At 40.1% G+C, this 27,700-nt stretch overlaps 2 protein-coding genes across 3 annotated transcripts; one reads left to right on the top strand and one right to left on the bottom strand.

Moving 5' to 3' along the window:
• The first annotated feature begins 1,322 nt into the window (after window positions 1-1,322).
• On the top strand, window positions 1,323-12,639 carry LOC144523091 (methylcrotonoyl-CoA carboxylase beta chain, mitochondrial). Its single transcript, XM_078258399.1, has 12 exons — window positions 1,323-1,462; window positions 2,866-3,030; window positions 3,151-3,347; window positions 3,585-3,763; window positions 3,901-3,981; window positions 7,178-7,356; window positions 7,462-7,672; window positions 7,991-8,082; window positions 9,005-9,161; window positions 9,530-9,652; window positions 11,706-11,918; window positions 12,015-12,639. The coding sequence occupies exons 1-12, from the start codon at window positions 1,443-1,445 to the stop codon at window positions 12,099-12,101; spliced, it is 1,704 nt and encodes a 567-aa protein (XP_078114525.1). The 5' UTR covers window positions 1,323-1,442; the 3' UTR covers window positions 12,102-12,639.
• Window positions 12,637-27,070, bottom strand: LOC144523092 (retinal Mueller cells isomerohydrolase-like). Of its 2 annotated transcripts, none has more exons than XM_078258400.1 (14): window positions 26,858-27,070; window positions 25,489-25,571; window positions 23,062-23,212; window positions 21,838-21,945; window positions 18,861-19,002; window positions 18,403-18,550; window positions 18,175-18,256; window positions 17,836-17,968; window positions 16,579-16,721; window positions 16,344-16,473; window positions 15,580-15,694; window positions 14,669-14,763; window positions 14,445-14,556; window positions 12,637-13,585 (listed from the first exon to the last, which is right to left on the bottom strand). In XM_078258400.1, the coding sequence occupies exons 1-14, from the start codon at window positions 26,917-26,919 to the stop codon at window positions 13,440-13,442; spliced, it is 1,650 nt and encodes a 549-aa protein (XP_078114526.1). In that variant the 5' UTR covers window positions 26,920-27,070; the 3' UTR covers window positions 12,637-13,439. The 2 variants fall into 2 exon arrangements, with proteins under 2 accessions (XP_078114526.1, XP_078114527.1); XM_078258401.1 differs by lacking the exon at window positions 26,858-27,070 and adding an exon at window positions 26,633-26,742.
• Between the last annotated feature and the right edge of the window lie 630 nt (window positions 27,071-27,700).

Below are 27,700 nucleotides of genomic sequence, written 5' to 3'. Positions count from 1 at the left end.
TAAAAGGTTTGTCTATGGGGGGGGGGGGGTCTATGGTATGTTACTACAATATTTATAACAAATTATGCAAGACCTAGACTTACAGTAATAATTCAGCAATCATTACTTTTCATCATTCCATTTTTTTCAATTCAACTTTTCAATCATTAGTTTTGTCATTGAAGTTAGGGAGCAATACATCAACTGTAAAAATGTAAGAGCCTACTCTCAATTTAGTTCTGTGGCATGCACAGAACGTTTCCAAATATCTCCTTCTGATGCAAATATATTAATTTTAAAACACATTGTTTATTTCAATCAAATTCACCTCGTGAAAAAGCACTAAAACTGACATTTATGGGAAGGGATGTATTTCATCTTTAAACAGAACCCTATAGACCAGGGGTCTTCAACGTTTTTTAAGCCAAGGACCCCTTAACTGAAAGAGAGATGGAGCAGGGACCCCCTACTACATATATTGTATAAAATGAAGTAGCATATTAAACTGGGCCTATAAAAATGTATATAGGGCAGCCTAAAGCCTTTATACATACCACTTTTTGCATAGAATACTAAGCTATTTAAATAGCCTTATAATTGTTGCCATGATTTTATAAATCATGTTTTCATTTTAAAACATACATGTGGCACAGTGGAATCTTTAGGATTAACTGTATCTTTGGATGGCTACCTTAGTGACTATACTTTACCAATAGGCCAGTAAGCCTATCTTCAGTGAGGATTTATATTTGCTAATAATATGTTGGATTATTTGAAAAAACTTTCAAAAATCAACAATCATTTGGAGGCCCCCCTTCATTGACTCTGAGGACCCCCTAGGGGTCCCGGACCCCCTGTTGAAGGTCCCTGCCATAGACTGTTAATATTTACAGTCTATATAGAACCCCTGTTCATTAATTGCTTAATGAGCAGTTCCATCTAGCGGCCAAGATGTGTTAATACAGCTTTAGTTAGTTAGATAGATAGATAGATAGATAGATAGATAGATAGATAGATAGATAGATAGATAAAGTGTATTTTCACATTCCATCCTCTTTGTACACTGTACAGCTGTTTTCATTTTAAAATCTGAATTTTTTAAAATACAATTTCATATTTTTTATTGTACATTTTTCATACAATCAGTTTTATATTTACGATTCTTGACATTTGCAGTAAGCCTATTTTCTTACTGTGGTTATTTATATCTCTTATTATTGTTATGTGCCAAAATAACTAGGCAAATTTCTTGTACGTGAAAACAGGGAATAAACCTGATTCTGATTCACATCCCACTCCCCCTCTACTCCTGTAGGCGGCGGTAATGTGTAAGACAGAAGAAAAACTGCCAACAGCACTAGGAAGGAAGGAGAATGTTCATGGCGATGGATTGAAGTTAGCTATTTTGGGGTAGTTTTTAAGCTACTATAGTTGTGTAATTAGCTGTTTTAGAGCAGACAGACATGTTCCGCTGCATGCTAAGGTAAGAGACGTAACTTATTTCCCATCCATAAATCTACACATGCATTCTTGAAGTGCACTCAGGTGCCTTTACGACCTTTGACATACATTTCTTGTTTTCTATTGGTATACAGGAGGGAGCTAGCTAACGTATCTGGCATTTGAGGTTATCCAAATGTTACTTTAAAACAATTTCACTGTATGGTCATAAATATCTTTAGATTCACGTTTAAATTGACAAAATATGAGCAAACGTGTGTCTACATTGTCGTCGTTTACGCCATTTCTATAACTTTGAGTGTGTTTATAATTTTGTTTCTACATTAATGTAATTATATAAAAGGCTGCTGTACCTGTTGGTTTCCTCACACGTTTTTTCTTTCCATCAGTTAGCTAGTTGGGGGAAAAGTAAACTTCTAAGTAAATTGGCTAGTTTGCTGTAAAATTGACCACTTAAGCCCACATTAATTGAGATATTAGGCTACATTAGTGGTCTGGAGCTTTTTCACGGCAGACATTTTGACTTGTCATGGTAGGAAAAGCACAGCTGAAATTGATAACCTTAACGATGGCTCAATTCCATCAAGTGTCCCAGTAAGCTATTTCAGTGAGTCAGCATGCACAATACCAGGGCCTCTCCTAAGTGGAATGCAGCCATCATTAATGGTTTGGAATACACCTGTGCTTTTCCTACTATGACATGTCAACATGTGAAAAAGGTCTATACTTGGCATTACTCAATAATATTAGAGATGCTCTTGTTTTGTAATAGTAATTAAACTATATATGTTATATGTCAACTCACATAATGAAGCTAAGTAGTTACATTTGCTGGTGACAGTCATTAATATAACCTGTGAAACCCTTGGCTGTACCTCTAACTTGCTACAGCTTGTTAACACGCTGTTAAGTATGTAGATTACAATTAAAACAAATGCTCTCGTGATTTTGATTTACAATAAAATCGATCAATTGTTCAACTCTGTTGCACCACGGCTAAAATCACTTTAAGGTGGATGGAACAACTTAATGTGAAACTAAAGGTATTATAATAAAATAATCTCACTTTTTGTCATTACAACAAAGTATGTCTGCTTACTTTTTGGATAATACTATTGACATACTATCAGCATGCTGAAGTGTTAGCATGGCGTACTGGAGACATGATAATAAACTGGAGACATGTTGGGTGTTTTTGCTATTTATGCTCTCATCAATTAATAGTTTTACAGTATAAGGAAAGCTGATAGCAACAACATACTTAATAACTTGAATTACTTTTACACACATTTTGCGATGTTCTTAAGGGAATGATACATTGCATCTTTTTTTTATCAGGTTGTCACGTTGTAAACAGACCACGAACATATTTTTTTTTTTTTACCAGTACACAGTAATAAACACTTATAGATGAATCTGTTGCAGGCTGGCTGAGCAGCGTTGGCAATGTTCAGTCCGCTGTATGAGCTCTGCAGCCAGGAGGAGGAGAGCTCTGCGCAGTGCCTTCCAGGTCCTGGAGCAACCCCTCCAGCCCATCCACCAACATGTGTATGAAGCTAACCTCCGAAACAGCATCGCCTGCCGCAACAAGTAGGTTCTGCTCTTATCAGCTCTGACCAGTTCTTGTTGATTTCCCCCTACTGCATTATTCATTGAAATGAATTTGTAAATGCACGCTTATCATTAGCTCTCTTTTTCTCTCTCTGTAAGGTACATAGAGTTGAGTGAAAAGGTACGGAAAGGTGGAGGGGAAAATGCCATTGCTAGACACACTCAGAGAAATAGGAAGTTGATGGTCAGGGAACGGCTGCGCCTCCTGTTGGATGATGAGGACTTCCTGGAGCTGTCGCCATTCGCTGGGCTGGGTCTGCCATATGGGGACATCCCTTCAGCCGGATGCCTGACTGGTCAGAAACCAGCAATCCTGCACCTTAAATACTAACCATGGACTGTATAATCTGACTAGTTTGATTTAGCCAAGTGCCTCGGATTAACTCAGTTTACTCTTCCGACTTGTTTTTTAAAAATTATTATTTATTTATTTTAGAGATCGCGACTTATTCCCCACCTTATGACGATGCATGTGTGATGCGCATGCATGCCACCGACTTATACTGTGTGTGCTTGTGTGCGTATCTGTCCAGGCATTGGCAGGATTAATGGCCTGTGGTGTATGTTCATTGCCAACGATGCCACAGTGAAAGGTGGCACAGCGTATCCAATCACAGTGAAGAAGCAGCTACGAGCACAGGAAATAGCAATTCAGAATCGCCTGCCTTGTGTTTACCTGGTCGACTCTGGAGGAGCTTTTCTGCCACTGCAGGTAAACACACACACACACCTCTGCCATAGTAAAATGTTATCATTAGAATAGTGTCTTTTCAGGGGCTCTTAATGTAAGCTGAAGTATATTGACTGCTATTTTAATCTCTAATTCTCTGTGTTTGTATAATTATCCAGTCGGAGATCTTTCCTGATAAGAACCAGGGAGGAAGGACGTTCTATAACGAAGCCATTATGTCTGCCATGAAAATCGCACAGGTAAAGAAAAAAAGAAGTAGTTTGGGTTTAAACAGAACAACTTAAAAAATAAAAAAGGCTGTGAATGAATTCATTTGTTATAAATACTAAACGGATGTGACATGCTACTATCCCTTTAGCCATGTAAAGCAAAAAGCAGACACAACTGTTAAAATGTGCTAACAATATATATTCAGGAAACTGTATCATGGTGTTTTCCAGTGCATTTGTTCTTGGGTAGCCTATTTTAAGGTTTCCTCTATTTTGCAGTTGGCATCGAAATTTCCTTTCTAAGTACATCAAATAACATTGGTGTTAAATTGATCTTTAGGCCATAAAAGGTAGAAATGAATGCAGTACATGTAGGACTGTAGCAGCCCGGTTTTGTGTTACTTGACATTTTGCACACTGTTAGTCACTTGTACTCACTTAATTAATTAATTAATTCAGTTTTAGTTTTGGGCCTTAGACCTGTATCAAGTAAAATTAACTAATGCTACGTTTACACGTGGCTGGCTATTTTCATAAACGGACATTTCAACCTCTCCGTTTTCAAAAATAACATCGTGCACAGTTGTCAGTTTTCAGAAAAGTGTTACGCCGTCAAGAGCATGCCAAACCTGTAGGTGGCAGTGTAACGAGAAGCTGAAGCCCATGTTAGCCAATCAGAATCCCGAAAATAGCAACAGCAGCAACGAATCACTTCCTCTCACTTCTCTTCCTCAGCTGCCTAAACCTCCGTTTGTCTCAGTTTACATGCAAATGTGCAAACTGGCTGGAGTTTTTAGAAAGACTCGTTTTCAGAGGCGAATTCTCTGTTTGCGTGTAAACGAAGGGCACAAACGAAGGAAATGTCTCCGTTTATCAAAATAACCATGTACGTGTAAACGGGGCCTAAAAACACTACCAGGGGTCCGTTTCAGAAAGCAGGTTTAGTGAAAACTCAGAGTTTGTTAACCCTGAGATGAGGGAAACTCTGGGTTTTCTGTTTCAGAAAGAGAGGTAACTTAACCTCAGAGTCAGTTACTATGGTAACTGAGTCTGTGACCCTAACCTGGTCGGGAGCAGGTTAGGTTCAAGAAACCTCGAGTTTCTCGCTCTCCTCCCTCTGACACCAGCCCAGCCTGCTGACACAGCCCTCTTTCATTTCCTCATTCATTCATTAAGTCTGTATCAGGCACATTTTTAGCGCAGTTTGTTACTGTATCTGCATGAATAAAAAAAACAGGGTTGGTTTATTAACCATTTTGCTATAAAACGACTAAGTTTTTTTTTTTTCTCAAAACATGGCATTTCCTTTTGTCGATAATCCCGTTGATGAAGAAGCTGTATTACTTCGCAGGGTGTTGAGATGATATTGAGACACATTTTAATTTCCAGATAATTACCTATTTGAGCGGTCTCGTTTCTCTTCCCAGTCTATCAGTTATGTAGCCTGCATAACCTTATCCGTCCTCATCACTAACGTCACCCGTCGTGGATATGCTCTACATCCCAGTAGATTATTTGTGTCGCATTACGTTTTTTTGCAAACGGCAGTTTTCTTTACAACATTGGTGGTGCGGAGCATTTTAGTAAAGCCACTGTATAGCAAAGCTCCGTCAGAAGAGTGACTCACTCTGAAACATGTTTTAAACGTTTTTGTAGTGTTCCCTGGACACAAACCAGTATTAAAAAGGAGTTCCACAGTATTGCAGGTAAATGATGTAAACCCTTTCAAATAAAAGATGCAGCCTCAGAATGGGATTAGTAGGCCTAGGACTTTTTCACCCGCAGTATTGCACCTACTTGATTTATTTATGATTAAATATATTTATACACTATATTGGAATATGCGCATTTACTCTAGCAGCAATTTTCTCTTTTGCAGCAGCTGCTGTGATTGCTTTTTTAACGAAATACATGTTCAAACTCGCTGTATGTGCGCGTGAGTATTTCCGCCGACCCGTTTGTTTGTGGTTGTTGCCATGGTGAATCGTAGTAGCATGGCTCCATTCATGCTGCCTTTTTATTGTGGTGGTGCCCGCGCGTGAACCTGCTCTGAGTTGATTGAACCAACTCATATCAGCTGTTCTGGAACCGAAAACTCAGTTTGCCATCTCAGGGTAAATCAACTCAGACATCAGGGTTACACTCAGTTTGTTAAACCTCCTTCCTGAAACGGACCCCTGATGGTCTAAGGAACAAATGTCACTGATAAAGAGAGTACAAATGACAGTGTCACACCAGCACTGGGCTCTCCCTCAGCCACGCCCACTACCCATTCTCCACTCAATCAGTATCATCGTTCACTATCCCCAGCCTATTAGCACTCCTCACCTGTTGCCCGTTTCAGCTCGTTAACCCATCTACAAAAACCCTCTCCAGTCCTCAGTTGTTGGTCTGTCTATAGACCTTTTTCACGGCAGACATGTTGACATGTCGTAGTAGGAAAAGCACAGGTGTATTCAGAACCATTACTGATGGCTGCATTCCACTTAGGAGAGGCCCTGGTATTGTGCATGCTGACTCACTGGGATACTTGATGGAATTGAGCCATCGTTAAGGTTATCAATCTCAGCTGTGCTTTTCCTACCATGACCAATCAAAAATGTCTGCTGTGAGAAAGTCCATTGTCTGGTCTTGTCTCTACATGGCGTACAGGCTCCCTCAGTATTGTCGCTTCAGTGCTTAGCCAGATCTTCTAGTGTTTGTCTCCTGTAAAGTTAAGTTGATCTTCTGGGCTTTTGTACTACTAAGTTTGTTTAAACAGTTTAACTAGAAGTCTCCTGAGTTTTTCTGGTATTTTTGACACCGCCTTTGCCACCACTCTCCTTTTGTGATCTCCTGTGTTTTTTATGTCTTGGACTCTACTTTGTTTTTTTGATACGGTTTTTGACTTTTGTTTGCCTGACGACCTTCATTAAAAACACTTGGGTTTTATTCTTTGTCCTGAGTTTGTGACAGACAGTGTGAAGGATTCTTTGATTCCTCTTTTGAATTGTGTGTTTTTTTTTGTTTTTTTTAAAACCTACACACATGTTAACATGTTGAGGTCTGCAAGAGTTTCCTAAAAATCGGATGCCAGTCTTAACAGCTGAAGTCCACACAGAAAAGACACACAACCGCATCATAATTTGATAAAATTATATTATATAAAACAGCTATTGCAGTTTTAATTTTTAAAAAATTTTTTTTTTTTAACTATTTCAAAATTTAAAAACTAACAATCTTAAAGGTGTCGGTGGTGTGCGGGTCATGCACGGCGGGTGGAGCTTACATCCCCACCATGGCAGAAGAGGCAGTGATGGTGCACCGGATAGGGACCATATTCCTGGGAGGACCGCCACTTGTCAAGGCCGCCACGGGAGAGGAAGTCACAGCAGAAGACCTGGGAGGAGCCAGGCTTCACGCTGAGTAGGTCCATAAATCAAACCAATCCCAAAATATACAGTTATTAAAGAAATAACAGTAAGAATAAGGTCACATCATCAAGTCTGTCAATTCATCTTGTGGTTTCAGGGTGAGTGGCTGTGTGGACCATTTTGCCTGGGAAGAAAAGGAGGCGTACGATTACACCAGAAACATCGTTTCCACCCTCAACTTCCAACTGCCCGAGGAGGAGGAGGATGAGGAGAGGAAGAGGAAAGCTGAGGAGGAGCCGCTGTATAGTTCAGAGGAGCTTCTGGGGCTCGCTCCTAAAAGTTATAACTACAGTCTGGATGTTAAGATGGTACAGTGTGCAAAACAAATATTAATGTAGTTAGCATGGGCAGTAAATGCATTCCTTCTGATGTAACAGCCAGGGAAAAGAGACAAATGTAATCATTTTCAGAATTAAACCCAAACACTGCAGTTTGTCACAGTGGTTTAATGACATGTTATCTGGCAAGTGCAGTGCAAAAACACCACAATGATTTTAGATTATCCCTTCAAAATTCATGGCAATTGTCAGTTGGTATGTGGGAAAGTCAGTTTCACGTCATGGCAGTCATGTTCCTTTCTCAGTGAATCCAGACTTAATAACCCGCTGTTGATTGTTTCTGTCCAGGTAATCAGTCGGCTGACAGACGGGAGCCGCTTCCAGGAGTTTAAAGCTCTCTATGGAACCACACTCATCACTGGCTTTGCAAAGATACATGGGTAATAGATACACACAGACTTGGATAATGAAGGCAGGAATAACATACACTTTTCAGCTAACAAACTGCAAGTTAAAGTCTGCAATTATGTTGGAATAATAGTTATTAAATTATAATAATTTGCCAATTTAACAATAATTTAATAAAGGCATATATTACAAGCCGTTTGTCAGCACCAATGGTGTTAATTTGCACCATGCTGTTGATTCTGGCCAATAGAATCTCTCACTGACCAAACACAATAAACAGATGTAGTTTCTGTATTTTTTTTTTAATGGTCCTGCTGTTGGGCTTCTTTATCCAGAAAATGGCTGAGACACTTGCGTAGTTTACACTTTACACTCCCAAACTCAGTGACCCCCTCACCCATGAGATTAGCTGCTGCCCTCAGTTACGTCTTAATCAGTAGATGTCAACAGACAGAAGACCAAAACAAATCTCAATCCCTTGAAAGTGACCAACTGCCACATAAGACTTTGTAGGAAGAAATTCATAAAGTTGAATCCAGGCTACGTTATACAAATGAGGAGCGGGCAACTCGGTCGACTTGCCGCCATTTTTAAACTGACTGTAAAATGAAGACAGATTCAGCAACTACATAGCCTATTACTCGCAAACGAGCCAACCATTATGGTCTGTTTTTAAATCCTGGAGCAGATGGGCCCCATGTGAAGCATTTGTCCAATCAGGTGCCGCCATCGCGGTTGTTTCAGGGTGTAGCCTGTTTTCATTGCTTGTCAGTGGACAGTGAAGAGAAACTGATAACTGCTAGTGGCAAGCCCACTAGCGTGCAATGCTGGGAAGCGGGGGGGGATCCCTGCCGTCAGAAAACGCCACGGTGGAAGCCTCCCCAGCTGCAGGATAGCTTGAGCTGTTGGCAAAGTCATTTTTATTTGTTTTCACGTGTGTATGTGCTGTGTTAGACACTTAGTGGGAATAGTAGCCAACGACGGAGAGCTGTCATACCCGGCCACACTCAAAGGAAGCCATTTTGTCCAGTTGTGTGACCAGAGAGACATCCCCCTTCTCTTCCTCCAGAACACAGCACCCACAACAGCTCTAACACTCTCCACAACACAGGTATTCACTCCCAGTAAAACACACATGCGCACACACACACAGGCTTATTTGGATTCAAAATACATTGTACAACTCAAAGACTTTACCAAATAGTTCAGTCTTTTCTTGGCTTTATGTTGTTGTTGTTATTATTATTAAGTCAATTTCGTACAGATATTCTGGGACATCACAGTCTTTGATACTTAAGATATATATATCCAAGGTAGTAATTCCTGAAGAAAAAATAATTATGAATGATGCAAATACAGGGAAAACCCTGAAAGGCAGGATGTAGAAAAATAATCCTGGTCAGTTTGTGCCAAAGTGACTTTTTAATCATTTTGTAGTTTGATATCTGTATTTTCTCAGTTTGTTTCACTCTCTTCTAGGCAGAGATGAACACTAACCATCTGAAGGCTCAGGGTTCAATGATGTCAGCAGTAGCGTGTGCCTCCGTCCCCAAAATCACAGTGGTGATTGGTGGTTGCCATGGTGCGGACAGCTTCGCCATGGTAAACGTCAATGAACATTAATGTAGTTATGTGACAATCTCTTAACAAACGTTGGTCTTTTACCGAGAGTATTAATTTAAAGCTGTAGTGTGCAACTATTTCATATCAATGAACATCTGTTACATTCAAGCCATTGCCAAATGAGTTGATTCAAAGCTTATTAAGCCTATCGGCTCCACAAAACTCTCTGTATTTCTCAGTGTGGCTATGTTTACAAAATGGTCTGGTGACTTCTCGCGCGCAGCAGCTCGAGTGATAAGTTTTACATGGGGTTGGATACCGAAAACCGGTGCTAATGGCACCGGTGCCCAAACGACCGGTATCTACCGGACAAATAGCAACACGTATTTCGATGCCACTGAAATTCCTGCGCTTCTCTCTGATGCTCCGAGACGGATGTTCGAGGCAACAGAAGCATCGCTGCACGTGACTCTAGTTAAGTCTACACTTGACAGCAGCTAACGTTAGCCTACCGTTAGCTAGTGGCTGGATTAATAACGGTTAAAATGCCGACAGCTAACATTAAACGGTGTACAGTGTGACTGTGTTTCACTGTAGAGGATTCCAACACCGGGACGTAACAGTCTGCAGCTGCCGTTGTTGGAAAAACTGGCAGCCTAAGCCTCGTGGTGCATACAAAATTATTGTAAAACAACCTTTTCCAATCTGGTGGTTGTTTTACTTTAATTTACTGGTGAAATATGGTATTTGTTATAACATTTTTAATAAGTCATTTACTTTTGACCATATGGGCTTAGTCATTTATTTTTTTATTTTTTTTTAAAAGATTGTCGGTTCGGCACCGTTTAGACATGTGCAGCGTTTTTAAAGTATCGCTTTAGCACCGCTATCGGAGGGGGGGGGGGGAACCCAACCGATACGCAACCCTAGTTTTACAGCACGTCACCGCTGAGAGGCCTCGGCAGCATTCAGCCTTGGAGCCAAAGAGGACCTCGAAATAACAAGATAATGACCTTCTGAGGAGTCCATCGTGCTTCTTCCGTGTCCTCCTTGATTTGACGGGTTCAACACTTCTAGCAACTGATCACCAAGGCTTGCTCATGTGGGCGACAGAAACTACGTATATAGTAGGGCTGTCAAAATAACGCGTTCATTTCGATTAATCTGAGAAAAAAATAACGCGTTAAAAAAATTAATGCAGATTAATCCATTCCATATTGATGTTTGCATACAGACGAAAATCTGGTGCCACTGATATGTCTGCGCTTCTCTGCTGCTCTGAAACAGACGTTACAGGAAACACAAACCCCGCTGCATGTGACGCTAGTTAACACTATACTCAACAGCAGCTAACGTTAGCCTACCGCTAGCTAGTAGCTGTATTAAACCGTTCTCTTAATACAACCATGGATTAAACACGGCGAAAATACTGACAGCTAACGGTAAACGGTGTAAAGCATGGATGTATTAAGGTGTAAAGTTTTACTGTAGAGGATTCAACACCGGTATGTAACAATCTGCAGCTGCCATCGGAGAAACGACACAGCCGGTGCGTTCAATGAAACTGGTAAACTATGGCCTCGTGGTGCATTTGAAGTTACTGTAAATGTCCTTTTCTTATCTGGTTGTTGTTGTTTTTGTCCAACAGCAATTTACTAGTGAAATAAGTTATTATTAATAAATCATTTAATTTTGACCATATGGCCTTAGCAATAAACAAGCCGTTCTTTAATGTTACCAACTGTTTATTACTTTTTTTTTTCTTTTTTTTTTAAACTTTCTTAAAAAGTATCTGTTCAGGCACCATTAATTATGTATGTGATTAATTTTGATTAATTAATCAGTATGTAATTAGATTACTATCGATTGACAGCCCTAGTATATAGCTTTAAAGGTGGCATTATCCTGAATGCAGAAATGAATTCTTTGGGAACATCAAATGGGACCTGGTCCAATTCATTGTTTTTGCAGAATCAACAAAGACAAATTTTACACAATCCCTCTTCTACTGTATCATCATACATTTTACTCTTGCAGGATTCAGGGTTAATCCCACAATAATTTCAATCTTGTTTCCCTTTTTCTTCCTCAGTGTGGGCGGGCTTTTGACCCTAATTTCCTGTTCCTGTGGCCCAACGCCAGAGTGTCGATTATTGCTCCGGGTCACGCCGGCTCTCTGCTTCCCCCTGACAGCGAGCAGGTAGAGGACAAGTTAAATAGGAGACTGAAGGAGGAGAGCTCGGCTTTCTTCTCCTCCAGCAGGCTCTGGGACGATGGAGTCATTCTGCCTCAGGACACCAGGAAGGTAAAAAAAAAAAAAAATACTATTTTAAACTTTCCCTTCCCCCCCATTATGATGATTTTTTTTTTTTTTTTTTAACGCAAATCTGTTTGTCTGCAGGTTCTAAGAGACTGCCTGGACATCATCAAACAGCAGCAGTATCAGATGTCGACGGAGAAACTGCAGCCACCACTTCTACGTATATAGAAGCTTCCATTCTTTTCTTCCTTATGCCCTCTGGACACTACAAACATCTGTCCATCTTTGAGACTAAACTGCTGCTGAAGCCCATTGATCTTTTCCAATGCGTGCACTACAATAGTCTGTATGTCTGGCCATGCTAACATTTTTGCATATAGTATACATTAGTAGTCGTAGGTAACGAGAATTATCCCAACAATCTCTTAAAAAGATGCATCGACCAGCAGTTAACATTCTCTGTGCAAGGGAATATAAATTTTTACTGTCCACTTGGGGGCAGCAGAAGACACTGTAAACACCACATGACCAGTTTTCAGGAGATACTGAGCATTATGCCCATGTGGCTGCTGTTGGTGTTTATAATTTCTCATTTTTGCACATAACAGTTGTCTTGGCATGCTTTTTTTTTGTTTAAAGTTTTTTCCTCTCTTCTAGGAGATGAAAGATTAAACTCTGCACTCATAATGAGCGTTTATGTAGCATTAATTTTACAGTAATTGTCAAACTGTAACCAGTAATCTAATTATAAAACGTGAAACGATCATTGTCATGTAATTTTTATTGGAGTAAAACAAAATTACTTTCTTGCGTTTTACAATACATGTTGCAAAAATACTTTTTGTATTTAATTGTTGCCCTCACTTTAGAGGAGGGATTTTACAAATATGCAGGTGCTATATTAATTATGAAATAAAACATTTTCAATGGACTAAATGTGAATGTTTTTGCTAAGGTGTTTTTAACAAAAGTAAACTCTCTGTACACTGGCATTGTTTCTATCCACCCGCTACGAGACACTCTTCAATTGTCTATATATAAGAAGAAACCGGTTTTACATTACAATCAAGACACTCACAGCTTTATGGTTGGCTGACAGGGAAGTGAAGGTGGCGTAGCCTATTTAAATGTTGTCCTCGGGTCAAATTTGAGCCGTTTTCAAAGTTTCTACATCAGAAATATGGCTCTCTTTTCAACCAAATATCCCCAAAAATAACATGGATGGTCACTACTTTTACGGTCTACCCGGGTGAAAAGTCCATTAACATGTTTCTCTGACCTTAACAATTAGTCAAAATTCCTAATTTCTGCTAATTTTACCCAGAAATTACCAATAATTTCATGTAAATGTTTATTCACCATCAATTCCATAAAGAAGTGTAAAACTAGTGGTAACAACTTAGGAAGTTGGCTAAAGATATAACATACAATAGGATAATCATTAAGAGGCTACTTTATGCTTTATAAACAGGAAAACCGAACCAGAGGACAACAAGTGAATGGTTGACGGGAAGACAACACGAGGGTTAAGGATGTGTCTTGGCTGGGTTGGGATCAACATGTGGATCATGGTTTGTACGTGCCGTGGAGGGTCACAGGGATGATGGTGTTGACCTCGGCCCTGGCCAGCTCTGTCAGTGTCATGGCATCTAGCACCAGCAGGAAGCCTGGTCTCTCTGCACCCGGCTTCACCACGATGCTCAGCAGCACACCTGCAACACCCAGACAGATGGGATGAGAGTGTGTGTGTGTGTGTGTGTGTGTGTGTGTGTGTGTATGTTTCCACCATAGACGTTATTACGATTAAGTATAGATTAAAGTTAATCTAAGGGTGAGTTTGATTTAGGAATATATTTAGAAATTGATCATGTACAGATTAGAATAGAAGTTACCCTTTGGCTGTTCCATTTTTTGTTAGATTTTTGCTCATATTTCTGATAAAGATCTTAAAGTTTTTTTGCAATATTTCCGGTGCAATTTTTTAAATCTTTGTGTTCTGTTCCCAAGTGACAAGACCTCTCCATATAGGATTTGGTGTGCTACATTCAGGGTCAAAGTAATACCATTTGTAATGATTTGTGGTAACTTTACTAGGTATAAATGCCATATAAGTGCCATATAAGGTAAACTGAAATAATACAGGTTTTTAAAACTATATTTTAACTTAAGGCCATGAGCCCCTTTAACACACGCCCCTGTAATCTCTCTTAAAATAGTACATTTTGTGGTTCAGACAATATTACAAAACAATTGGTATCAAATTACCACACGGTGAACCTGGAGAATTTAGGCCCCCCTGTGGGTCTGGGGCACCCGGGGCAGTTGCCGAGTTGGTAATCCAGCTCTGGCTACATCTTTTCTTAGTCAAAGTTAAATTATTATATTATTATTATTACAAATACTTAGAACTACAAAATCATTTTTAAAGTCTGCTGTCATATTTCTGTAAAATATACTGGAAAAAGAGGGTCCCTATCACACAATATTTGAAACCCTTTCATTATAAGCCAAGTGGCATTTTGTGTCTTGTGTGTGTATGTGTTTGAAAGTGTAATTATGTGTGTGTTTTACCATCGTCCTCCTCTGTGGCTCCAGGTGTTGGTACAAACAGCGGCTCTGATGGGTAACACTCTTCCTCCTGCCACACCCAGGTCTGTTTGGTCTGCACGTTCAGCTTGACTATCTACAGCAAGTCAACAATGAAGCGAGACAGTCAACAACCACAACGTCAGCATCACTTTCTGGATTACTTTGGGCTGGGGAGACGAGCACAGACTGACAAAAGCTCTCCTTACCCTGTCAGGGATGAAGTGGTTGAGTCCCAGACCGTAGGCAAAGGAATACTTCTTTCCACGACACAGAGAATAGTTAATCTGTGGAAACTCAAAGGCTAAGAGAGAAAAAGACAGCAATACAGATATTATACAAATATATACAGTATATATAGTTTAATGAAAATCGGGCCAGTCGTTTTTCCGTAATTCAGCTGACAGACAAACAGACCGACGGACAAACCGAGTCGAAAATATTAGTGGTCCTCTAATACTGTATCTGAAGTCTCTTTTATATAGACCTTAGTGGTCCCCTAATACTGTATCTGAAGTCTCTTTTATATAGGCCTTAGTGGTCCCCTAATACTGTATCTGAAGTCTCTTTCCCGAAATTCAGCCTTGGTGCAGTCCGACAATGAGCTTTCCTTAGGATGTGCCATTTCTGTGTCTGTAGCTTTAAATGCTATTGAGGAGGAGAGAGTGGGGGAGGGGGCAAGGTGGAGGGTGGGGGTGTAGCCTTGATTAACTGCCATGCTTCGCTTGTTTTCAAGCCATGATAAGGACCTCATAAGGAGGAAGGTTACCTCCCCAGATTCCAGATCGGCCCATCTGAGCTTTCATTTTCTCAAAGGCAGAGCAGGATACCCAGGGCTCGGTTTACACCTATCACCATTTCTAGCCACTGGGGGAACATAGACAGGCTGGGGGAACTCATATTAATGTTAAAAAAAACTAACCACCTCTGTGGTTTTCCTCACATTTAAATGAGTCTACGTTCTGTTAGCGTCTGATTGGTTAGTTCAGCTACATGTGATAAAGTAAAACGTAAAAGAACAGTAAAGTGCTGCTCAACAAAGTTATCAGTCTCCATCTAGTGTGTGCGCGCGCGTGTGTGTGTGCGTGCGTGCGTGCGTGCGTGCGTGTGTGTGTATTACCCTGTCTAGGTCCAGAAAAGAGGACTTCAGGTTCGAGCCAGATGGTGCCATCACTGTGAAGGACAGCTGTTGCTGTAGTATAGGGCAGAGACACCAGATTCTTTCCCTGCTCTTCCTGAGAACACACACAAGCACACACATGGATGTACACACACACACACACACACACACACACACACACACACACACACACACACACACACACACACACACACAGTAGTTTGAGGGGTATTTTATACAGGAGTGTGAGAAAAGTGTGGTTTATGTGAAATGTCTGACTTGAGTGAAATACTATACCAAGAAACGTTGCTCCTCAAAGTCAATGTAGCTTTAGCCTCAGTCTTTTAGCATTGTATTAGTCTGCACCTGCAGTTGGTTTCTTTTTGACTAATTTTGAATATTCTGTTGCTAGCAGCAACTTCTTACTGACATTTTGTCAGATGTGTGTCCAGGTAAATATCAACAGCCATATTTGATCTACTCCTCTAAGACTCTTGTTGGAACATTATCTGTAAATACGGTGCCTTTTTTAATTACAGCTTGATTTAGTAGAATGTATGTGTTATGAGTAGTTTAGGAAGAGAGAATGACAGACATTTCAAAATAAAAGCTTGTAAAAGAATGCTATACAACCAATAAATAAATGAATAAACACATTAGTGATGACAGTTTGTGTTTGTGTGTGTGTGTGTGTGTGTGTGTGTGTGTGTGTGTGTGTGTGTGTGTGTGTGTGTGTGTGTGTGTGTGTGTGTGTGTGTACTCACCCTGTGTATATCCAGCGGCAGTACGTATCGTCTGACCTCAGGCTGAGGAGCTCTCATCGCTGCTTTCTTCACTTCCTCCCACTCCTCCCTTATGTTGGCCAGGTACAGGTAGTTATACACAAAGTCATGACTGCGGAAAAACAGAGAGAGAAGTCAGGATGAGAGAATTGTACTGTTTATAAAACACTCACTCACTCACTCACACAGACACACACACACACAGAGTCACACTCACCCTTTCCACGTGCAGAGGTCGACCACGATGAATCCCTGCTCCTCATAGGTGTTGATATGGTGAAAGAGGTTGAAAGCTGATGTTCTGAACTTGTGGCTGCTCAGGTAATCTGCTGGGTCCTTAGTGGCCAGATGGAACCATGTCTACAACACACCATACTGTATGTGAACAGAGATGCACAGGCACAGTCACACATAATCAATCAAACACTTCCCTTCCTGTCCCCAAAAGCAGGTTAAGAAACTTTTCAAGATTCTTTTTTTTTTTTTTTAAGATAATTTTTTGGGGCTTTTCCCTTTATTAGATAGTGACAGTGGATAGACAGGAAAGGGGGAGGAGATGGGGGATGACACGCAGAAAAGGGCTCAGCCTACATGAGGCACATAGGAATTCTTGTGCAGGCTCTTTGAGTCAAGTAAAAAGAGAAAAGCACACTGACTAAAATAGAAAAATATTATACAAGGTAAATGAATTAAAATAGAATAAGACAAAAAAACGTATATACAAAAGAGTGCAAACAATTATGAATACTGTAACTGGAGGATACAACTACATGTATGAGGGATATTGCATTTGTAACGAGAATAAATATTGAAAATATTGCACAGTTGTATTTCACAGTAGAGTGAGGTAGTGGGGATTTTTAATAGGGGAGGGGGCAGCCTGGGGCACAGATTAAAAGAAAGGGGGCACATTAGTAAAAATGTGTTAAGACTCAAATTTAAAGTCAATAATAAACTGTACCTTTTATTTATTATTTTATTAATTTTAAACAGTTACACTGATTGTTCCAAACAAACAACTTTAAATATTCTAATATGACATTTAAGAGCTCAATTATACTATATACTAACTCAAAATAGCCTGCATCCACTGACCGATTATAAATATAGACGTAAAAGGCCCTCCGGTCCTCCTGCATAGGAGCAACTGTTTGTGGTAATTGTGTCTCTGTGGTCATTTTGCGTCCCTATGTGGTCATTTTGTGACTCTTAGTGGTCGTTTTGCTCCTCTTGGTGGTTGTGTTTGATTGACTTTCCAACAACAATTGTTAGAAGGTATGTTGTTTCAAATTTTTTTTATTGTATTATTGCAACTGTTTATTATTGTACTGCCTTCTCCTTTGGACAATTAAAAAAGTATTCTTAACAGTCACTTCATACGGAGCATCTGGTCCAGGGGCCCAAGGGTCTGTAATCCATCCGTGACACTCACAAGCCAAATACCTATCACCCTCTGGCCCCGCCCCCGACCTACCCCCATGCTGTCGTTGGATTCAAAGCAGTCCATGTATGTGGCTCCTCTGACGCTCCAAGCCGACAGGAACTTGAGCAGGTTGATCTTCACCGGCTGCTCCACAAACACAAAATAATTGTCTGTCATACCGAAACTACAGACAGACAATCAGAGAGAGAGATAGACAGATTCAGATCCATAAGCAGCAGGGGCAACAACTTGGGGGGGGGGGGGGAATCACAGACACAACCAGTTTCTTTGGCTGGTTTGGGCAAAACAAGTACAGCTGTGAAGCTTAGAATCTGTTGAATTCATTGTATTGTGTATTCATTGTGAGAAATGGAAGAACTACCTGGCTACCTGTGTACGTAGGAGGGTTTTAACCTCTCACTGCTGGGTAGCTGAACGACAACCTGGGATTTCTCCAGGGGATCTGAATTGTCTGAAACACACAGTGACAGTGTGTGATTGCAGTATTGTCTTGTGAGTGTGAGTGTGTGTGCATGTGATTAAGTCCAACTTAGTCCCATTAAATATCACTCTCTAATATTCAGGCCACTGGCAGTTTGAACATGGAGCAAAACTCACCTTTCTGAGCCGGTGGGATCTTGACAATGTTGTAAGCCAGACTCATGTTCTTGCCAAAGCAGTTGCCGATATTATAGACTGTACCATCTGCGTCAGTGTGGGGGTGCGCAGTTACCCCATTCACTGAGAGGTACTTACACAGGTCCACCTAATATAAATACATGCACACAAGACAGAGAATGAATACAAGACAGAATTAGACTGGTGGAGAGTCAGTATGATGGGTTTGCCAGTTGAAACATCTATCATAACGGTTGTCTAAACAATTAAATAAACAACATGCATTCTTAACTACATACGTTTAATAAATAACAATTTACTCAAGTTAAGATGTAATGCATTCCAAACGTAAACCCTGGTACTAAAATAGACAGTTTGGAAAAATTGCATTCTTCATCAGTGTAATCCTGTCTGCAAGTCCAAAGATTCAAGATGATAAGAAACCAATCAGCTCTCACCCTCTTTAAAGTCTCCAGGGAATCAGGATCAACTTTAGTGATGTAATTGGTCTCCGTGACGGCGTAGAAGTCCTCACCGATTGGATAGATGTTCACTATGCAGTTATCAGTCACCTCAATGCCTCTGAAGTAAGTAAAGAATCTACACACAAAAAACAGGAAAGCTGAAGACCAGTTGCTATCCAAGCACACAGAGGTTTTATCAATGAATAATACAGTGTAATAATAATAATATTACAGTATATTAATACTTTGGCAAGGAGGCCACGAACAGCCGTGCTTACGACTTTTTTTTCGTTATCTCGAGAGAATGAAATAATTAACCCATGATCTAAAGGAGACAACTAATCCGTCTTCAGAAGGAGTTAGCAGGAGCAGCATCCTGGACAGTAACACATCTGCTTTAAGTTGACCACTATATGTAAGTCTATCCCTTACAATAATTATCCATAAGTTATGTAAATACCCTCATATCAAATCACTAGGGAAAACATTCTTACAACAAATGGCAAAAGTTCATAAAAAGTTCATACGGTTTGCTTTAAAACTCCCAAATCCACCCCACAGTGGTGGGTGCTCTCTATTTTCTGTGTGCGCTGCAAAAAAAAAAAATCCGGTGTTATTACACACCCCTGGCTATGTGAATGGAAATCAGAATCAGAATCAGCTTTATTGGTCAGGTTTGCGTAAACAAACAAGGAATTTGACTCCAGTTAATCTTTGCTCTCAAAGTACAACACTCACTTAACATACAAAGAATAAAAACAGAAAGGACAGTAAGAAATATAAAAAAAAAATACTGTTAAGTATACAGTATAACAATACAATAGAATTTACAAATTTACAAGAAATATACAATAACAATTGAAGAGAGGGAAGGAATAGAATAGAAAACAGAAAGGAGTGCACGAGCCACAAAACACTGCTCCAGCTAATCAGCAACAGGCGGCGACATTTGATGGTAAGGGGGGAGGCAGCATGTGAATGTGCCTGCCGGCCAGTAGTTAGATGTCCGTGAATCTGTGGGGGCGGAGCTTCTGAAGGAGGGGAGGGGGGGGGGGTTTGTATTCATAAATATCAACAATATTTGCGCATTATCGCTTACTGCACCTTTAAGAGGAGGCTGAGCTGTTGAAAGGACAAGACTAACCGTAACTTTCACTTTACGTCCAAACATATACACTGTGTGGAAAACATGTTAGCAAACTAATGTTAGTTGCGTACAGTACACGTACAAGCCTGTGTTGGAGAAAACAACTCGTGATAAATGACCTCGTTATCTTGAGAAATTGGCTTTTTGTTTTCTCGAGAATCAACATAAATCAACCTGTTATGAGAAAAACAAGCTTTGTTATCTCGAGATTAGGCAAAAATTATTGAAAGCATGGCATTATATCTATTATTATATGTCCATAACAACACATGTACATTATTAAAGGTCCCATGACATGGTGCTCTTTGGATGCTTTTATATAGACCTCAGTGGTCCCCTAATACTGTATCTGAAGTCTCTTTTATATAGGCCTTAGTGGTCCCCTAATACTGTATCTGAAGTCTCTTTTATATAGGCCTTAGTGGTCCCCTAATACTGTATCTGAAGTCTCTTTCCCGAAATTCAGCCTTGGTGCAGTCCGACAATGAGCTTTCCTTAGGATGTGCCATTTCTGTGTCTGTAGCTTTAAATGCTATTGAGGAGGAGAGAGTGGGGGAGGGGGCAAGGTGGAGGGGTGGGGGTGTAGCCTTGATTAACTGCCATGCTTCGCTTGTTTTCAAGCCATGATAAGGACCTCATAAGGAGGAAGGTTACCTCCCCAGATTCCAGATCGGCCCATCTGAGCTTTCATTTTCTCACAGGCAGAGCAGGATACCCAGGGCTTGGTTTACACCTATCACCATTTCTAGCCACTGGGGGAACATAGACAGGCTAGGGAAACTCATATTAATGTTAAAAAAAACTAACCACCTCTGTGGTTTTCCTCACATTTAAATGAGTCTACGTTCTGTTAGCGTCTGATTGGTATCTAATACTGTATCTGAAGTCTCTTTTATATAGGCCTTAGTGGTCCCCTAATACTGTATCTGAAGTCTCTTTTATATAGACCTTAGTGGTCCCCTAATACTGTATCTGAAGTCTCTTTTATATAGACCTTAGTGGTCCCCTAATACTGTATCTGAAGTCTCTTTCCCGGAATTCAGCCTTGGTGCAGAATTACAGCCACTAGAGCCAGTCTCACAATGAGCTTTCCTTAGGATGTGCCATTTCTGTGTTATTTATGTGTTTATTAACCTGTGCTGTATTAACACCTCCCTCATGAGAGATGTAGCCTATTTCATCCTTTTATTACTGCTTGTTACTGCTTTGCATGGTTGAACGGTGCAAGAAGATGGCTCGGGTCTGTGTTGATTGGCTGTGTTTTGATGCTTGCATGGCTTCTTATACTGAATGTGGATACTGTTTGATATGTAACTGTGCTAATGTCTTGCTGCTTCCTGTAGCTCTGTATGGCTTACTGAGAAAGCTTATTTGTTGCTCTAGCTGTCTGTATGGTGTCCAGTTGACTTCTGTCTGTATAGTTTTAACTTTACTAATGTCTTGCTGTTTCCTGTTGCTCTGGTCTAAAGCCATCTGGCCAAAGGACCACAGTTGAAAATTAGCCGGCTGTCCTTCATAAAATAAAGAATAAGAATAAGGGCTGCAACAAACAATTATTTTCATTATTGATTAATCTGCCAACTATTTTCTTTATAAATGAAGTTGACATTTTTAAATAGCTTGTATTGTCCAACCAACAGTCCAAAAACCCAAACATACTGAGTTTAATATCTTCAAAAAACAAAAAACACAGCAAATATTTGAGAAATTGAACACGTAAAACATCGGTATTCATGGTTAAAAAAAATGCATTTAACAATTCACAATTATCAAAATACTATTTATATTAAGCCCAGCACCTACAATATTTGGATTTGGGCTTACCTGGAAAAGATGTTTTTGCATGGGTCTGGGTAGGCTGCTGTTCCAAACTCAGTGACAACTATTCTGTTCTCTGTCATGGCACGAACATACGCATCCGTCTTGATGAACCTGAGCAGAGAGGTTTCACACATCATGCGTCAGAGTCAGAGAACCATAAATCACAAGATATTTACAGTTTATTAACAGTTATCAAACTGTTAATGTAGTTTTGAATCAGGGATGCACCAAATCCAGGATTCGGCTTCGGATTTGGCCGAATACTGCGCTTTTTGACGGGGTTCGGTTTCTGCCGAACTTTAGAATTTTTTTCCACCGAACCGAACCCTACGCTTGCACTACGCACGCTGCGTCGGTCGACGTAATGACGCCGCCGTTGATCACGGGAAGGTGTTTACGTAGGTGGACCGTTCAATGCAGTAGGCTGTGAGAAAGTGAAAATGGAACTCGGGAGCAGAAAAAGTGTTGTTCGGCAGTACTTTCAGTCAAAAGAAGGCCATTCAAGTCCAGCTACATGTTCAATTTGCAATGCCGATTTGTCTCGTGGTGGCGAGGACCCTAAACAATACACAACATCGCCGCTGTTACAGCATTTGCGTATGAAACATCCGAAAGAATACGAGTTGTGCATGAAGGAATCTACAGACAACAGCCAAAATGCAGCAACTTCAGGTAAATAAAATGAAATGTTGTTTACTTCATTAATGTGTTTACTGTGTTAATGGACTGAGGATGGGAGTAGGATTCGGTATTCAATTTCGGCAGAATCTTAACCAGTGGATTCGGTATTCGGCCCAAAAATCTGGATTCAGTTCATCCTTATTTTGAATTCCATAAAAACACAACTATATACAAATACAATACAGCTATTGGAGTTGAATGAAGGATTGATGTGGTCTGAAGCAGAGTATTGTTTTTGTCTCTTCCCTTGCAACATTCCTGTTTGATTTCATTTACTGTCAGCTCTTTTTCCTTGGCTGCACAGATCAACTCTCTGCACTAACAGAAATCAGATGCCATAAAATATCTACATCTGGTTTGTGATCTACATCAGAGCAATAAAAGTGCTAAACAATGGGATACATGTACCAGATTTTATTGATTTGTAGTGAATAGAAAATAAAGGTTAAGAAATCCTTCAAAAATTCCTGGACTCACACCTAGATCCAGAACCAGACAGTAGTTTAAGTGCTTTACAGAAAGAGACAAACAAGTGTGTATTCTTACTTCCTGTAGTAGGTTACCTGACCGTCCTTCAGGTCAAACTTGTGCATGAGAGCCTGTCCATCGAACAGGTGGTAGAAAGGTTCATCTCCCACCTCGAAAAGACCTGGACCCATCCTGAGAAGACTGCCACCCAGCCATGAAGGTATCACACCTACAGACACACACACACACACACACAATCTCATGCTGTTGTTAGGTCTTAGCGTTTGTATGCACATGAGGTAAATACAAGGATAGGGTAAAGAAAACACACGTTACAAATAACAAATGGTCGGTCAAAATTACAATCACCAACTGTATCGTTGGATTGAATGTTGAAGAAATGCAACACAAAACAGGAAGAGCATGACAGGTGTTAATAAAAATAATAAAAAAATATGTACACTACCGATCAAAAGTTTGGGGTCACTTAGAAATTTCCATTCCACTCCATTACAGACAGAATACCAGCTGAGATCAGTTGCATTGTTTTTTTAATCAGGGCAGCAGTTTTCAGATTACATTATGTGCAAAAGGGTTCTCGACAGTTGTAGAAAGAAGTGGCTGATCTTTAATGCAATATACATTGCCCATTATCAGCAACCATTCATCCAATGTTCCAAAGGCACATTCTGTTTACTAATCTGATATCATTTTAAAAGGCTAACTGAGAAAACATTGAAGAACCATTTTGCAATTATGTAAGCACATAATGTCATCTGAAAACTGCTGCCCTGGTTAAAAAAAACAATGCAACTGATCTCAGCTGGTATTCTGTCTGTAATGGAGTGGAATGGAAATTTGTGACCCCAAACCTTTGACCAGTAATGTATGGTTGATATCAATTTAAACCAATACATAGTCCATCCCAATACTGCCCATAAAAAGGCGTCGTTAATTGTGTTAATTAGTGAGATTTAAAGGATGCTGGTTGGTAGATATTCTTTTTATTCTTGGACAGAGGAAGGCTATTTGTTCCCCCCCGTTTCCAGTCTTTGTGCTAAGCTAAGCTAACTGGCTGCCAGTGTCACAACAAAATCCACCAAACACCAAATGTTTTATCATACTCAATCACATACTCATACATAGTATAGTCTATAGATATACATTTTGATAGTTGGCAACCAAAAATTGTGACCCTATAATATTCAGATCTGATAGCTATGATAGCAGAAACGTTAGTGTATACCTCGACTGACAATATTTGGGCAACACTTTTTAAAACCTTAGGTTATCCTCGGGTCAAATTTGACTCGTTTTTAAAGTTTTTTATATCAGAAATATTGGTTTTGTTCAACCAAATTGCCCAAAAATAACTTGGATGCATGGATGTACTTCTTCGCAGGTAAAATTAATGATTACTTCCATTGAATTTTGGGTGTTTTATTCAATTTTATAGGATTTGACAAAAAACATGGTTTTAAAACAGTATCCAGACTAAATGTTGACATTAACCAGTCTGATTATCCACTCAGCATCCTCTGATCTGAACTATAAAATAATTTATAATTTCTGCTTTTTCTAACTCACAAATTAGGTATAATGTCATAAATTAGGTTTATTGACCATAAATAAAAAATTTTTAAAAAAAAGCATTGAAATAAGCAAGACAATTTTTTAAAAAAAGTCCTGACTTGATCCGCTAGCTGCCTGCTATATACACTGTGAAAAAGCCCGGTCTCGGGAGACAACACAGGGGTCGTAAACGTCACGTAAACACTAGAGGCACTGATAGGCTAGCCTGGATGCCAGCCGAATTTAGCTCCGCCCACAACATTTGAGGTCGGGAAGTTCACATTCTGACTAGAATCTGAGTATGACGACGTCAGGCTACTGACAGGCACCAAAATACAACAAAACACTCCAGCCAATCACCGACAAGATGGTTGGGGGAGGGGGTGGGGGTTAGCGACAGTTAGTCGGTAGCCGTTTCTGAGAAACAGCTAGTTAGTCATGACAGTTGCGGGAAACATGGGGGCGAGCTTGCTCTGTTTTGTTTGAAATTTACTTGGAACATCAACAGTGACCATGCAGGAACTCATAGCGCACCTTGAAGGGTCACAAATTCCACAAATCACAGCTATCTAACATCACATTACGTGTCATTTAGCTGACGCTTTTATCCAAAGCGACTTCCAATTGCTATATATGTCAGAAGCCTCTGGAGCAACTAGGGGTTTAGTGTCTTGCTCAGGGACACATTGGTTGATGTATCGCAGTGGGAATCGAACCCAGATCTCCTACACCAAAGGCATGTGTCACATCCACTGTTCCATCACCACCCAAATGAAATGTGTGACCCCCCCTCGCCTCCCTATTTAAATACTATGGTATTTACATGCATACCAGGTGATTGCAACATTACTGCACAGTAGATACTTTCTATTGTCAACTTTGAAATAAAGGCAAATTGCTGAAAACCATCAAACAGGCTGCTCTCTTTCCTACCACAGATCTTAGCAGGTATAGGTTCGTTCAGCTCCTCCACTGTCTCAAAGAGCTTCCTGTAGCCTGCAGCAGGATGCTCCACACTGGAGAGGAAAATAAAAAAAAATAACATGAATTTGAGGAACAATTCCACAACACGATCAAGTCAAGTTATACATTCCACACGTACAGACACTGATCGATGGGGTTCAGCTGATGCAGATCATTTCTTACCTGAGATTTAAAGTGGACAAAACGATGTTATCGCAAGGTCCATTTAGTGGCTGTTTGTGGAGCTTTTGATTATATCGCAAGATCTTCCACACCAGATAGAGTACGCATAGTTATCACGGAATTAAGGTTGTTGAAATTAAACATTTGCAAATTAAAACAATTGAAGTAATTCCTTTAAGCATGGGAATTTGAACATCTTCAATTCAGAGACAACGAGGCAAACTGCATCTGCTGAGGACCTTATGGTGAGATTGTTTTGCCAACTGTTGTTTCTTTGCTTTTTTTATTTTTTACCACTTTCTTTCCATCTAGCCGTCCTTTCTTGATATGTGTCCATCATCTTTCTTGTAATTTATTCCATTTCTTTTTCTTAATGGGTCGTTTTCTGTGGCTCTCTTTTTCTGTTCTTTTCCCATTCTTTTTACTCCTCCTTTCCATTTATCGGTTTCTTTTTTTCTATTCTAATTTTATTTATATTGATGTGAAATGCTTAACACCCCTCTAAATAATTATAACGTATGGGAGTTTTGCATCCACAGCTTGTCTGCTGCATGTCCTTTTTTTTGATAAACAAGATATGAGGGGTCAGTTATTTAACAGAGGTCTTTTTTTCCAATCTTTATTGGGTATCTCTCACTGCTGCAGCAATCTTTTTTTTCTGGAATCTTTTATTCATTTTTGAGATTTGTTCAGTTTTTCTCCCACTCGCAGTTAAGATCTAGTGGAAAACTTTAAACTCTACATTTAAATCGGTTTTCTCTCAAGAGACGTCACTGAGTGGCAGCTACAAGCGTCTCTCTTCTTATTTCATTCCTGAGAACCAATACATGTAAACCCTTGAAAGGCCTTTTTCAAAAATAGGTGTCTTGAAGTATCTATCTTCAAACATGAAAAAAAGCTATTTGAGAAAAGAAAGAAAAGTTTTACTCACTGGCTGGTCATGTTCCTCACACACACGTAGACTGCAAAAAGCAACTATGACTCGCTTGCATTTGAACCACACAGATTTCCTGTGGTGAGAGATGGAAACTGGGCCCCCTCCTCTCATTCCCCCAATCCCTCCTCTTTCCCTCTACATCTCTCTCTCTCCTCCTGTTTTCCTTTCATGCCTTTTGCGCCCCTGCTCCCTCTATTCTTCCTCCTCCTCTGCTCTTACCCAGAGCTAAACAAGCCAGCTTTGTCTCTTCTCCTTTCAGCCGTCTGGCACTGCAGCTCCATGCAGAATGTTACCCAGGCCCCAAAACAAGGTCTTTGTCACACTGGGAACACAAACGGGCCGATGATGTGGGTCAAACTAATAGAGTCTGGCTTTAAAAGCAGCGAGCTTGTGTTGTTGTTTGTAGGTAGATATGCGTGGAGAAGGAATCCGGTCTAATTAGTCCCAGACAGCCTCGACAAACGCTCAAACTATTTTAATTGGCTTGCTGTGGAGGGGGAGGAAGAGCAACAGTTTTCTCTGGAAAGGAGAGCACCGATGATTCACCAGTCTATTTCCTTGGTCCTCTGTCATTTTGATAAATGGAAGTTGAATAGTAGGGTGAAAGGAATAGTTGCATTAATGAGGGTTAAAAGGAGCAGTAATCGCTCATCTAGTGTTTGTGTGTTGCTGCTCAGGGCAGGTTCACAAACGGATGCCTGCCTGCAAATAAACGAACAGGACAAAAAAAAAAAACTGGAATACCTAGTGGATGGATTACCATAAACTTTTGTAAAAACATTGATAGTCCCCAGAGGATTAATCCTAAAGATTTCGGCAATCCCCCGACTTTTCATCTAGTGCCACCATGAGGTTGACATTTGTGGTTTTGAGTGAAATGTCAAATCAACTGTTCGGTGGATCACCATGAAATTTGGTGTTCCCCTCTGGATGAACTTTTCTAACTTTGATGACTTTTCATCTAGTGCCGCCATGAGATAAAATCAGCATCAAGTGCTCATTAAATATCATAAAAAACAGTCTACCCATGTATTTGTAATATATTGTATTTTTAGGGGACAT

The sequence above is a fragment of the Sander vitreus genome, chromosome 9 (genome assembly GCF_031162955.1).
Source record: "Sander vitreus isolate 19-12246 chromosome 9, sanVit1, whole genome shotgun sequence".
Taxonomy (NCBI): domain Eukaryota; kingdom Metazoa; phylum Chordata; class Actinopteri; order Perciformes; family Percidae; genus Sander; species Sander vitreus.
This window is presented reverse-complemented; position numbering and strand designations above follow the sequence as displayed.